Source organism: Mirounga leonina, unplaced genomic scaffold (assembly GCF_011800145.1).
Source record: "Mirounga leonina isolate KUSES-001 unplaced genomic scaffold, KU_Mleo_1.0 Mir_114, whole genome shotgun sequence".
In the NCBI taxonomy this organism is placed as follows: Eukaryota; Metazoa; Chordata; class Mammalia; order Carnivora; family Phocidae; genus Mirounga; species Mirounga leonina.
The window spans coordinates 52,244,643-52,259,051 of NW_023270265.1; the positions used below are offsets into that span (position 1 = coordinate 52,244,643).

The 14,409-nt window shown below is 54.8% G+C and overlaps 1 protein-coding gene across 1 annotated transcript in view; it reads right to left on the reverse strand.

Moving 5' to 3' along the window:
• The window catches only part of TCERG1L (transcription elongation regulator 1 like), a 173,630-nt gene that overhangs the window by 34,763 nt on the left and 124,458 nt on the right, over positions 1–14,409 (reverse strand). Inside the window, exon 7 of the mRNA XM_035020981.1 lies at positions 3,626–3,780. Coding sequence (XP_034876872.1) covers positions 3,626–3,780 — 155 coding nt within the window. The remainder of the gene's footprint in view (positions 1–3,625; positions 3,781–14,409) is intronic.

Sequence of the window (14,409 nt, forward strand, 5' to 3'; positions counted from 1 at the left end):
GACCCTTCCAAGGGGAGGAGGAAGGCAGGGGAGTCCCAGAAAGATTTGAGGACGCGGTCCCGCTGCCTCTGCAGGGGGAGCAAGGGGCCTAGAGCCACAGAAGCCAGGCAGCCAGGAAACACGGATCCGCCAGCCCCACTGGGACTCACGCAACGTGACAAACTGGGCTTGCGTTCAGCCACTGAGCCCACGCTCATGGGTTACTGCAGCCCCGGGCCGTTCACAGGCAGCCCCCACCTGGTGAGCTGAGCGTAAGCGACCAGGCTCCGTACCCCCATTTTCCCCCCGCAGAGTCTCTCCCCCTCCCACCTCTGTGGCTCTCAGCCCACAGGGCTCCCCCTGCCCGGAGCCGGAGACAGAGGGCGGCGTTGCTGCAGAGAAATGCAGGCCAAGAGCGCAGTGTCCGACAGGCTGGAGGACCCACGTCCTCTCAGCCGAGGAGCCCACCAAGGCCCCCAAACGTCGGGCCAGGGATTGAACGCCGGCCCAGGCCCCTGCTTCCTGGTTCCCTTCAGCTCGGTGGGTGTTTACTCCAGACTAACAGCAGAGGTCCTAGAGCCGTAAAAAATCTGGAGGCACCGCAAGATAATTAGGAAATAATTCAGGCCTTTGAGTCTCTCAGCAACGCTAACAGAATGAAAGAGGGGACTTTTCCCTTAGCTGTTGAGTGATGAGTGGCTCAGCACTTCTGGCAGTTCTGCATCCCATACCACGAAGCTGCCTAACAGCATTAGCTCCCCCCCGAGCCGTGTGTCCCTAGCACACAAACACAGCTAGAACCGAGAGCCCAACATGCAGCAGCTGTTTTGTAATATTCATTTATTTCATTTGCCTCTTGAAAAATAACTGGTATCAATTGGAATGCCTAATTGTTCTATTTCAGACTAGAAACAGGTATTAATATATTCACATCCATAATGACTCATAGTTAAACAAAATGTGAAAAACAAAATTCTCCACCAAGAACACTCTCCCCTGGAGCCAGTTCTCATAATAATTAGGGTCAAATCGTTTGATGAGTCATGATGGATGAAACAGCCAAGCAAAAATGTCACTTGCCGATGGCTGGAGGTCATCAACTCTGCCCACTAATTGCTAATTAATCCTCCAGGAACACCTTCTGCCCTAATTGTTTTGCTGCAAACAAAACAATTTGGGTGGGTGGATCTTAGAAAATTAGAAATTATTCACTGAAATGTCAATTCTACCCTGCAACAAGAAGTTGAGAATTAAAGTCATTTGCATATCTTTAAGATTCTGGTTAAAAAAAAAACCCACGTTTTAAGAAAATCTCTTCCTCTTTTTACAAGAAGAAGCAAGTTAAAACTTGTTTTGTAACTACATGTAATGTTATTAATAATATCTATCTAGGTAGAGTAGTTAGGGCCGTTGTAGTAAGTTAATGGAAAACAAGTATCTTGATATATCAAATCTAAATTAATCAGGTATTTCTGGTTGTGTTTGTGTTTGTTAGACTTCAGGCTCAATTCTCTACTGTTTTTTAGTATAAAGTGAGTGAAATAGAACGCTGATCTGTGGCCCAGGTAATTCAGATCCTGCCGTAAATTAAACAAGGAGGCCATTAGGCCAACAGGGCTCTGATGCCTTGGAGGGCTACTTAAGCAAACCGAAACCTAAGTCCATAAATGTCTCACATTGCAGAATCAATCAAAAAGCTGAGGACGGTCAATCACAGAGCCAAGTAATCTCCAAGCTACAGCCAGCCCCACCTTCTCTGTGTCTCTCTTCTGGGCTCCCACCAGCCACCTCGAACTGCATCAGATATGGGGCTGCCCCCTTGGAACCTGGTTTCTGTGCAAATAAACTTTAAATGTTTCATATACCTCAGTTTACCCTCCACCCTGTCCTCCACCTGCAGTCCTCACAAGCGCTGACATGGCAGGTGACTCAGTGGGGAGTTCTGCGGACGCCTCTCTGTCTCTCCTAGACCTGGCTTCATTAGGTCCAAAGGAGAGAAGCCACAGGGCAGCCAGGCACTGACTGTTAATGAGTTCCTTTCTCGTGCCTGCCAAGCTTTGGGGAAAAAAGAGGGAAGGAAGGGAGGAAGGAAGGGAGGGAGGGAGGGAGGGAGGAAGGAAGGGAGGGAGGGAGGGAGGGAGGGAGGAAGGAAGGAAGGAAGGAAGGAAGGAAGGAAGGAAGGAAGGGAGGGAGGGAGGGAGGGAGGGAGGGAGGGAGGGAGGGAAGGAAGGAAGGAAGGAAGGGAGAGAGGGAGAAACAGCTCCCAATTATCTACGATGCAAGCTAAGGAAACTGCCTCCATTATTTGTCTTTTATCAATCAAATCAAATCACAGCTATGACAACTGCACCTTGATCTGTCTCATGAGATTGGGGGTCTTCTGATGCCCCAGTATGTGCACTGTTCTGCTGTCTGTGAGTCAGGACCTTGGGAGATTGTTTTCTATGAGGATTTGTTTTCAAACCCTTCAACAAAACATCCCATTTTGAGGAAACAAAATCACAAACCCAATGCTTATTGTCCCTGCATGCAGCTAAGTTTTTACAGATTCAATTAAATATGCACCTAAAACATTTCTCATCCCAACATGGGTTGACTCAGGCTCTCTGGAGAAGGTCTCGTCATCCTAGGTGAAATAAGCACATTAAATCTGCCTCTCTCAATCTCAACAGACTGCCACCATCTTTAGAACAGCAGCATTTTCCAGTCTCTCGGCACTGTTAAAAATGTTAAGAACACTTTTATAGCACCGTTTTCTAAAGTCCCAGTTAAATGCCTCCGCATTTGGCTAAAAATGTGGGTGGATGTTGTCATGCGTTGGCCCTCTATGATGGGAATAAAAAACATCATTGCAAACTCAATAAAACACCCCATAAAAATAAAACAAAGCCCCCTTTTAAGGGGTCAAGATCCAGTTTCCTGGCCTCTCAGCCACGTGTGTGCATCTCAGGCTGGGAGGGAGCTCCTGACTCTAAGTTTCTGTGCCAGAGCCAACGCTCTTTTTACCCACGTGCTCAGGGAGTGGGGCTTTCCCAACACTGCAGCTAATATAAAATATATTACATCTAATCGGAAAGGATCCTTGCTGGAAAGGCTAACTGTTCTTCTCTGACTCTGGGGAAACGGGATTTCCACGGGTGTGTTCAGACACAGCTACCTCTCCGCCGAGTGCCCGTCCCTCCGGCAGGAGCGCGTCCTTCGGCCCACGTGGCCTTTCCCTTAAATTCAAGCACCCTTCGAATAAACAATGGATGATGGGTCCCGTTCAAAGCTTCGACACAAATGCTACCGTTTGCGCGCATGTGGTCTCTCAAGTGGAGTTCATGAAACATTTGGAATAAAAATTAAATGTTGGCTAATGACCATGCAGGAAGCTTCAAGAAGCTGAGGGGACGAAACAGCCTTCTCTGAGTTAACAACTTCCCGAAATGCGAAAAGAAAGCCCTAGCCAGCCTCCTGGAAGAAAGTGTCTTCGGCAGAAAGTGCCATAAAACCTTAACTACTAAATTCTCAAATAGCGAACACAAGTCTCTGAAAATCAATTTCCAGCATAACCAGGAAAAACATGCTTTCCCTTCCCGTTCATTAGGAATACACAGTTTAAACACTTATGAAAGTGGGTGCAAACAGCCCGGTTGTTCATTACCTGTTGGCGCCTCCAGCTTGCGCTTGTGGGGCGGGTCCTCGATGATCCTGTTGAGGTCCCCGCGGTTTTTCAGGTCCATGGGCTTCTCCCACACGGACAGCTGCATCGTCGGGTTGAAGAAGAAAACCCGGTCATCGCCCGTCCAGACCACACACCTGTTTGAGTGGAAAGCTCACCTCAGTTCCCCTTGAAGACATTCAGTTAAGAAATCACTGGCCTAACCCAAGAAACGCTTGGTGCCCGAAATCCACACGTTTGCAAAGGTGACTTATGTAACTTATAAATCATAATGACCCTGTCTGGCTTTTTAAGGGACTTTACAGAGCTTCTCCTATTTTCCCATTTGATTAACAGGTAGATACTCTCCGGATGTCCTTTTACCCGGTAGGGACAGTGGAGGTGAGCAAAGCAAGCAGCTCGACCAGGGCCCTGGAGAGGGCCCTCCAAGGGCCAAGCTCCTCCTGGCACGAGTCCACCTCCGCTTGAATGCGACTCCAACTCAGACCCTGGGCTCTGGGGACCTCTGGCCGCCCACCCGGGGACCACGTCATTTGGAGGGGGCTTCCCGGTAAACACGCCAGATTCACGGGACTTGGAGGCATGTGGGAATCCATACCCTCCCGCATCCGAGATACTAAACGGGCCACTGTGATTAGCAACTCTGGCACTCATTCTCCAGTTTGTTTGTAGAAGAACAAAGAATTAAGCTTTGTGTTTTCATAAATAGGAATCTAAAATCTCCAAACAGAATAATATGCCATTCTAAGACGCTGTCTCTGTGGAAGGTCATCAGAGAGGAGAAAAGATTAAAAAGAAGTGAAGAAAAACAAAAGAAAGGCCATGATCTGTTCCTAAGGAGTGTGAGTGGGTCTACAAGGGCCTGCGCCCTGGAACCTGGATCCAGTTGCACAGTGTCCCGAAGAACAAGGCCACTCAAGGCCACCGGCCTGGCCTCCGGCTCTGTCCCAATGGTAGGTCCGGGATGGCGCAGAGAAGTAGCCCTGGGCTGGCACCAAGGCCCGCTTCTGGTCTGGGCTCCCGGAAGTTTCCCCTTGGGCAAGTCCTGCCCGTCCCTGGGCCCCAGCTTCCCACAGTGGCCTCCCAGAGCCCCGCAGCCCCAGGGTTCCCAGACTCCAGACGTTGTGGGACTGAGCGGGAAAGCCCACATGTGCTGAGACCCTCTGGCTATTGATTTTCCTCTAAGGGAGGACCTCTAACAGACGGAGAGCTGCCTGCCGGGCCCTGCCTTGGGCCCTGATGACCAGCTGCTCCAGCCGTGCGGGGGTACCCGCCGTCAGGACGGAGCCGACCAGCCGTAGCCACTCTGCTCTGCACACAGGACATCCCTCTAACCTGAATCTGCATACTCACCCAGCTAGACACTTCCTATGGGCCATGCAGAGGGCTCGGGGATTGAACCCCACGTTCTAGGACTCTGAACAGACCAGGCTCCTTCCTGGAAGTGATGCTGAGATGGTCTGTCGGACTCAGTATGCCGGCCGGGCCAGGTTCGTGGGTGTGGTAGGCAGAATGAAGGCCTCTAACATGTCCACATCTTAATCCTTGGAAGCTGGGAATGTGTGACCTCACATAGCAAGGGAGGCTTTGCTGATGTGACTGAGTTAATATCTTGAGATGGCAAATGATCCTAGATTGTCTGGGGGGAAGAGGGAGGCAGGAGGGTCCGAGTGATGGAGGAGACATCATGGAAAGAGATGGTCAGACATGCACAGGGGTGGGAGAGGGAGGCGGGAGGACCCCACACTGCCGGTCTTGGGGATGGAGGAAGGGCTAAGGAAGACAAGAGGCTCCAGAAGCTGCAAAGGCAAGGAACAGAGCTCCCCTGGAGCCTCCAGGAGGAACATGGCCCACCCACACCTGGATCTGAGTCCATGAGACCCAGGTGGGACGTCTGACCTCCAGAATTATGAGATGCTAAATTTGTGCAGTTGAAGCCTCTGGGTTTGTGGCAGACTGGTCAACAGGGCTCACCTATGGCCCTTCTCTGTCCTGGGCAGCAGCATCAGGGCCCGCCTCCAGCCAGCTGTGACCCAAACCCCAAGCACTGGGCCCACGCACATTGGCCACCGCTGGCCTAGCCATTGAAGGTGGAAGAAGACAGTGACCTGCCCCCTGGCTGACATCTCCTTCAGCTCTAGGCCTGTCCTTGACCTTAAGGTGACCTTGGGAGCTTCCCGTGGCCCAGGCGGCCTCAGTTCCATCCTGTGTGTAGGAAAGGGTTGGAATGGAAATGTGCATTATTCTTACCCCCACCCCCCCATGGGGACCAGGGCCCCTGTCTTTATTAGAGGTGGGGGGCTCTTGGGCCCACAGGGGTGCTGCCCAGGCCCGTGCTGGGGCTGGAAGTCGAGGGGAGGGCTGGCAACCAGGATGTTCGGATCCTGTCCCTGCCCCAGGGTGCCCGGGTGGGTCATGCTTCACCTCTGCGGGCCGGAGGGGGACTTTGCAGTGTGCAACTCGTCCAGCATGGGAAGTTGTTATCGAGTATCAGGCTGAAGGTAAACATGCCGTGCTGTAATTATGCACAGTTCAGCCGCTGCTGGGGCTCTCCAGACAGGGTCCTGGGCCTGCGGGGACCATAAACCCTGTCAGAGCAACGCGGCTCCTTCCCGCTCAAACCTGGCTCTGGGGACGGAGGGCGCCTGGCCTGCCTGGGGGCTGCGCTCCTGGCAACATGCAGCCCTCGTCTGGGCACCCCACTGGCCGGCCTGCACTCTGGGGCAGCTGGTTTCCCAGGACGGTGGTTCCTGCCGTGTCAGAGGCAAGCAGGCCAGCAGCGTGCAGGAGGGGACCGCAGGTCCCACGCCTCTTCCTATGTGCCACTGCGGGCAGTCAGGCTCGTGGTGCCCACGGCAGCCAACTGCGGCCCCACACGTCGGCTTCAGGAGCCTCCTCTGGCTGCAAGTCCGAAGCTCCAGGCAGCAGTCTTGTTCTCTTGTTCATGGTGTCTGATGGCACTTGGCCTGAGCGGAAGCATCCCTGGCTCCCTGCATTCCCATCAGCCCCCTCAACATAGCGTCTCCTCGGAGCCCCAACCTCACCTGGTGGAGCGGAGAACAACTTCTGCCAGGCCTGCTACAGCTAACAGACCTCACGGCACTGCGGCCCCTGGCAGCCGGGCCTCCTGTCCCCACCGCCCCCCCAAGCAGCCCAGAGCCCCGCCCCCAGTGCTGACTGACCTGTGCCCTCCTCTAGAGCCCTCGAGGGAGAGAGCACTCAGCTGGGAGCACTACCCCAGCCTGTGGATTCACGGCCTCAGTGTCCTCATTTTTAAAAGGCTGATGGACAAGGGTCTACTCCCAGATGGTTTCCTATATCCCTCCCAGCTTCTATTCCACTTTCTATTCTTTTCTCTTCATTTCCAGTTTGGTGCCAGGACCCCAGTCATGGTCATGTTGGTGTCCCTCCCCTCAGACCCACCTTACCAGCAGGTGCACCCATGCCCAGCTCCTGAGCTCAGCAGCCTTGGGCTCATAGTGGCATGTTGTTAGATAATTGTGCTCAGCCCATCCTGACCTCACCTGGAGGCTATGCCTCCCTGGGGCTGCCTGACTTGGGGTGAAGTGGTGGGTGTGGTCCATGGTCCAGGGCCCCCAGGCTCGGCCACAGCTGCCCCGCCCACTTTCCTGCTCCCCTCTGCCTGGAAATCACCCCTTCAGGACACACAGGCATCCACTCCTTCTGGGACCCCGATCAGGACAAACCCCAAAGGGGAGGAAGGACTAAGTGTTCCAGGAGACTTTCCAGCAGGTGAGACAGCAGTTGGTGCCAGGGACACCTGCCCCCACCTGCCCCCACCTGCCCCCACTGCCTCCCTCTTCCCTAGAAGACCTGCACTTTGGGTTTTCAAAACCAAGACCTGATCCCACCAAACACGGCCCTGCCATCGCTACGGTAGCTCGAGGACCCAGGCAACAACGTGAGATGTTCATTGAGAAGGGGGTGGTTAACCAGGCTTTGCGGATGTGACACAGACCTGGGGCACGTCAGCTCATCCCACAAGCAGCTGGGCCATTTCAGGGGAGAATTACTAAGGAGCTGGCAGCTTTGGAAATGCAGGTGCCTGGTGGCTTGGAGAGGTGTCTGTCTGGCTGTGGGCACAGGGAGAGGGCAGAGTTGGCCCCAGGCCGAAGTCCATGGGGAGGAGCAGCCTCAGATCACCCCCAGGCCCTCCCACCTGGCTCTGGGAGGCTGTCTTACCCACAGAGCAACTGGCCTCCTAGGTCGTCCACTGTAAGTCACCGGTTTTCCTAAGACCCAGGCAGGGTGCTAGGTCCTGAGAAAGTTCTGGTCAGCAGCGGGGAGGGGACTTGAGAATAAGAAGCTGAAGACAAGTGAAGATATCCACTGCTCCTGGGCTGGGGAAACCCACGTCCTGTCATGCAGTGTCATGGGGCCTAAGAGAGATGGGGTTCAACTCTGGGCCCTAGGCTGCCACTTACCGATCTTGTGCTGACCTGACACTATGCTGAGGGGAGGCCGGTGGGTCTCGGCAGGTGGGCCTGGGCGGGTGGGGCCCTCAGGTGAGTTTGGGCAGTAAGTCTGGACAGGTGGCTTATGGTCAGGTGGGTCTAGGCAGATGGGCTTGGGCACCTGAGTCTGGACTAGAAGGCCCAGGCAGCTGGGTGCAAGCAAGGGTCTGGACAGGAGGCCTGGACAGAAAGGTCTGGCAGGTGGGTCTGGGCAGCTTTGCAGCAGGGAATTAGGGACTCCGCTGAAGCGGCCCCCAGTGCTGGGCTGACCGGTGTGAGAGGGACCCCTGGCTTCCTGGCCTCCTCTACTGGAAAGCATAAGGCGGGGGCTGCCCAGGTGGGACCGACCCCCAGCACAGCCTGTGGGACCCACTTGAATTCCTCCCAGTGTCCTGGTTTCCAAAGAAAACCAGGTATCTCGTCAGCACAGACCAGAGCAGTCAGGGGAAGTCGGCTCGCTCGAGCGCCAAGCGCCACGGCTAAGGGCTGCTCCCCGCGGCCGTCTGTCCTATCCCTGGTGAAACCCGCGTCCTCGACACTCGAAAACATGTCGCCCCACGGCAAGGCCCCAGATCTTCTCCCTCGGGCGGGCACGGTTCATTCTCTCACTAACTTCCCGAGGGACATTCCTCCTGGCCCCAGGCACTGCTGTTAACTCAAGCAAGAGACTTCACATCTGGGGACATATTCGGCACAGTTCTCCCCAGATCCTGGGTCAGTCTCCTGTTTCGGGGACACACTAACTCTGTAAGCTCCCGGAGCTGAGTCCAGAGACACCCCTCTAGCACCTGAATCACCGGAAGAGCCAGCACCCAAAACCACCCTGCAGTGTGGGCAGCAATCACTGCTCCCTGACTCCATCACTGAGCTTCCAGAGAAGGGAAGAGAGGAGTTAATTAGGCACTTAATAGGGGATTATTACCAGGGAGAGAGCCAAGTGACAACAATTAACATGGCACACATTTCATCCAGGTTACAAAGAACCCTGTTCCGGTGCCACGGGGACACTTGTGGATTTGAACCAAAGAGCTGGTGGCAGGGAAAATAAACGTGATCCCCCCAGGAGAAATCTGCCCGTCCACTTGTTACGGTTGGTTTCAACTAGATGGAGCCAGCTGTAACATGCAAAATTAATTTTACGTATCATTTTATGCACATTTTAAGTAATATGTATACGTTCGCCTTCTCTAATCACGCTGCATAATATCTGGATAGCTGCCATATTCCCTCTTCTCTTAACTGCCCCCGTATCCCAGAGGATGTAATTAGCACATCAGAGTTATTTAAGTCTGGGACAGAACATCCACACTTAGCAGCCCTCATAGATGAAGATCTGGATCCTGTCGAGTGAGGCTGCGCTGGCCACTATGGGGTCCCAGGGGCACCCGCGGACACAGGGCTACATTGTAGCTCCAGGAGCAGAGGATGCAAAGACTCATGCTGGGTGCCCCCCACCTCTCCACCTGATTTGTTCCCTCCGCGTGCCCAAGGGGACAGAGCCCGACATCCCCTGGGTCTGCCCCCAGGTCTGGGTGCCCTTTGCTCTTCCCTCCCTGTCCTCACCCCTCCTCCGTCTCAGGCAGGGCTGGCCCGGCAGCACCCAGGGGCTCTGGCTGGTGCACAGGGCAGGCTGGGTGAGGGGGCACAGATTCATGGAGGAGAGGGTAAAAACCTCCCTCCCACCTCCCCTCCTGGGATAGTGCGATTTGCAGTAAGAAGTACGTATTTGGTCTTGTCACTGTTTCTGGCACAGAGCTCCTAAAATCCTTGGGATTTCCTAAGACGTGAGCGCAGAGAGAGAAAGGTGGGGTGGGTCTCTTGTTACTGGCAGCACAAATCCTTCATGCCAACGAGGTGACTTTGGGACAGCCCACAGGGATGGGGGCAGGTGGCCAGGAGAAACAGCCATGTGACTAGAGGGTTGGAAATTTCAACCCCCCCACCCCCCCTCACCTCTTGGGATGAGAGTGGGGGCTGGGGGTTGAATCCATCAACAACAACAGCCAATGATTTTGTCACTCATGCCTACACGATGAAGCCTCCATGAAAACCCAAAAGGAGGGGGGATCAGAGAGCTTCTCGGTTGGTGATCCCATGGAGCCTGGGGGAGAGTGGCCCCCAGGAGAGGGCGTGGAAGCTCCTCACCCACTCCCCACACCTCGCCCATGCATCTCTTCCAACTGGCTGTTCCCACGTTGTATCCTTTTATTATAAACTGGTAACCTAGTAAATGAAATGTTTTCCATGAGCCGCTCTAGCAAATTAATCCAGCTGGAGGAGGGGGTCATGGGAACCTCGGATCTATAGCCAGTCGGATGCAAGCAGTGGGGACAGCCTGGACTTGAGATTAGTGTCTCCAGCGGGGAGGGGCTGGTCTCGGGCACGGAGCCCTCGACCTGCGTGCGGGGTCTGAGCCGTCTCCAGGTAGACAGGGTCAGAGTTCACCTGCAGGGCACCCAGCTGGTGTCGAGGAAGGCTTGGGGCGGGAAGACCCACAGCAGGTCGTGGCAGAAGTGAGGCCCAGGAGACCCGGGCGGCGCCTTTGTCCGCACCTTCTCAGCCGGCTCTCCACGCCGCCCACCCCGGGCTGCAGCGCCCACCCCCACGGCGCTTATTCAGGGAAGAGCTCGGGGATGACCAGGTGACACCTGCCCTCCAGATGAGGGCACAGCTGCTCACAGCAATGACGTGTCTTCGCAGGGACATGTGTTGGTACGTGTGTGCTCAGCTCTAGGACGTGGCGGCCTTGCCATCTCTTGTGAAGACCGGTCAGGATGGTGAGCTCACAGTGTCATTCCAGAGAGAAGATGGTCCAGACACTGGGCCGCGTGGATGCCACCGGGGAAAGGCCAGGATGCTGAGGGCGCACGGCCCGGACAACCGACAGGGGCGGCTCGGTGCCCCGCACCCTGCGTTCCTGGGAGAAAAGGGGCCCCTGCTCCTCCGTCTGAGGGAAGGCTGCCCATGGGGATGAAAAGACAGAAGCCTGCGGGAAAGGCAGGGTGGCAGCTTCTGGGCTCTGTCCCCGCCTTGGCACCAGGGGACATCTGAGCATCTGAGATGACGAGGGTCAACGAGCCGTGTGTGCACCGGTCTCTGCTCCTGAACACAGTCATCTTAACATCTTCGTGCAAACTCCTGGAAATGTCTCTCCATCTTTGGTTACTGCATTTGTAAATGTAGTTCCCATTTTCAGACGAGCAGTGGAAAGGCGGCCGGCAGCCATCCGCAGAGCTGGGCTCCCGCTCCGGAGTCCCGGCCGGCTGTCTGTCCAGCCTCTCACACAGGAGACGCGGACCCCCAGGGCGCGTGTCCTCAGCACCCAAACGAGGCCCAGAACAAAGTCCGTGGCGGCTCCGTCTTGACCACAGCTCTGGGTTTCGGGAGACTCTGTCTTCTGGAAAGTCACGGGGTCTCCTCTGTGCCGTGGGGTCCACCAGAGCCCAGCGTCGGCGACCACAGGGCCTGCTCCTGCCCCAGGTCCCTGCCCTGTCGGGTGACGCAGGCCAGGGGCCCGCAGCGGCCCTCACGCCCCATCGCTGCGTCGGCGCGAAGGCAAGGCCCCCCGAGCACTCCTCAAAGTGAGCGGGGAGCAGAGTGGGAGCAGCTACGCCCCATCCCAGGAGCTGCCCGCTCGGGAGCCTCTTAACTGTGGATTGAAATGGCAGCCTCCTCACGCACCCCCTCATCTGCCTGAACTACGCCACTGACATTTCACTGAACGTTAGAATCCCCTCCCCAGCAAGTAATGTCTCACCTGTCCCTTCCGTGACATAATGAGAGACTCGATTATGCTAAGAGGACAGAGTGACATTTGGCTTCTCCTCAGCGGCGTGTGCGCAAGGCAGGGAGGGTGTGCGGGCTCCGGGCTCCGCCGCCGCGCACATGTCCCGCCGTGTGACAGCCCAGCGTCCTCGTCACTGCGCTTCCCGATTACTTTGCCCCTGTCAAACCTCCTCCATGCCTATCAGGCTTTGGGGAATTTTCCTTTCTTTCTGGAAAAGTTCTACCTTTACCCAAGAACATGTTTTTATATTCTTTTAAAGTCAAACGTGTCCACTACCCCCATTTAGAAAAATCCAGAGAACCTACTGTTAAAACATCACACTCAGCGGATTAATATTTTTTTAAAAGATTTTATTTATTTATTTGACAGAGAGAGACACAGTGAGAGCAGGAACACAAGCAGGGGGAGTGGGAGAGGGAGAAGCAGGCTTCCCGCCGTGCAGGGAGCCCGATGCGTCAGCGGATTAATATTATGAGTGAATAAAAGGATGCCGTCAGTGGGTGTAAGATGGTGAATAAAGTCAGAATAAAAAGCGTGCGATTAACATAAAGTCAGGGGGAGCGGGGAGGGCACCTGGGGCGTGGAGCCTCTAGGCACCTGCTCAGAGAATGCCCTCCCGCTCCACGGCAGAAGGCTACACCCACAAACCTGCCTGCTTCCTCATGGCAACCACACGAGTGGGCCTGGCCGGGACGCGGCACCTGCTGACTGGCAGAGAGAGCACCTGCTGGTGCTTTGAGCCCTCGTTGGTCCCTGGTCCCAAGCCACTGTGAGAAGGACTCCGGGTTTTGATCCAAAGGCATCACGGACACAAAACTCGTACTAAGTCAATCTTGACTTTTTGGAAAATGATCTTATTTCAAAACCATTGTTCATTTTTTTTAATTTTACAAAAAATAGTGATTTGTAAGTCCATAATCTTTTAGAGAATTGTAAAATGTTAATTAATCATTGGCACCGCCATTGATTTTCTATTGAGCCAAAGGCTCATGAGCTTTACACTTTAACAGTTTTTAGGTTTTCTCGTGTCTTCAATGGTTCCAAGGAACACATTTTAATGACGTTCCAATAACAGAGTGGCTGAGTTGTCCCAGAATGGCCATGCGGGTGAAAAGCCAAGTTATAAAAAAGAAGGAGGAGGACAAGCAGGAGAAATGGAGAAACAAAAATCCATAAGAGACTGAACAACGCTCTTCTAGAAGGACCACACAGAAGACAGGAGCAGATTTGAAAGGACAGCTCAGGTTAGATGGTGTCTCTCCCTCCGGCTTCCTCTTCCATTTGAGGCCGATAGGATGTCCCTTTCTATGAAAGTTCATACGTAGTCTTCATTTTCTCGTTTCTCCTTAAACCTCATGTGTCAGATTATGGCATCCTTAAACCCTCCCAACGGCATTAAGCTTCTGGGTGGCGGAGCTAACCGGAGACATCGTTCCGGGCTCCGAAGCCGTGTGCGTGGTTCAGCTGACAAGGCAGGAAGAACGAGGGTAGGCTCCTCCCCCTTGGCCACCGGGCGCCCCGGCACGCCTGGCATTTCGGAAGGGCTTTGTGGGACGCTAGCATTTTTGAGAAGGCCGTGCGTCGGGCCGTGTGTCTTGGCAGCGAGAAGAGCAGAGAGAATCACAGGCGGGTGAGGATGATCACGGAAGCCGCCTGTTTGCCGGGGCGATCCGCTCGTGCTCACCGGCCCTCCAGGACGGAACCATGACCAACAGCACCTTCCCCACTCTCGCTTCCAAAGCAGCAGACAGCCCCCTTGGCTTTCACAGAGGCTTCAACCTCTCCCGGGAAGCTTCTCCTTTACCGCTACGTTGGAGAGGTTTCAGGTCCTAGCTGACCCTGCCGTCCTCCCACACATTCAATTGCTCACTCGTGTCCTGAGTGCACTGCTCTCAGGGGCCCGGAGGCTCATGGACCTCCCCACACAGCTCAAACGCTGGTCTCTTCCATTGGGCTGTCCCAGAGCAGGATCCTTCCTAATAAAACTGTAACCACAAGGAAACCTTTCTCCTGAGCTCTGTGAGTCATCCTAGCAAATTATCATACCCGAGGGGAAGTTGTAGGAACCCCCGCATTTGCAATCAGCCAGGCCACTGGCATCCGGGTCTGAAGCGAGGGCAGTGTTGAAGGACAGAGCCCTTTGCCCCTGGGTCTGGGGGACTCTGCGTCAGTGTCACAACCGACCTGAATTGCAGGACACTCCCTAAGTGTTAGGACGACTGGAGAACTGGGTGTGAACTGTTGGCAGAAGAAGGCTCTTCCCCAATGGTGTGTTCAGCTGAAGACAGAGGGTGGGGGCCACCAGGGCTAGCCGTGCAAAGGAGCTGGGTGCCCAGTCTCTCCAGTGAAGAACATGATTCACCACGATAAGCAGGCGCTCAGGGCAGAGCCAGAGGGCCCAGCAGGTGCCCAACACGCCCTTCCAGCATCGCTGGCCACCCACCGGGGACACCATGCAAGGCTGGTGTCGCACCGAGGCCATCAGCAGGTGGCTGTTCCTGCAC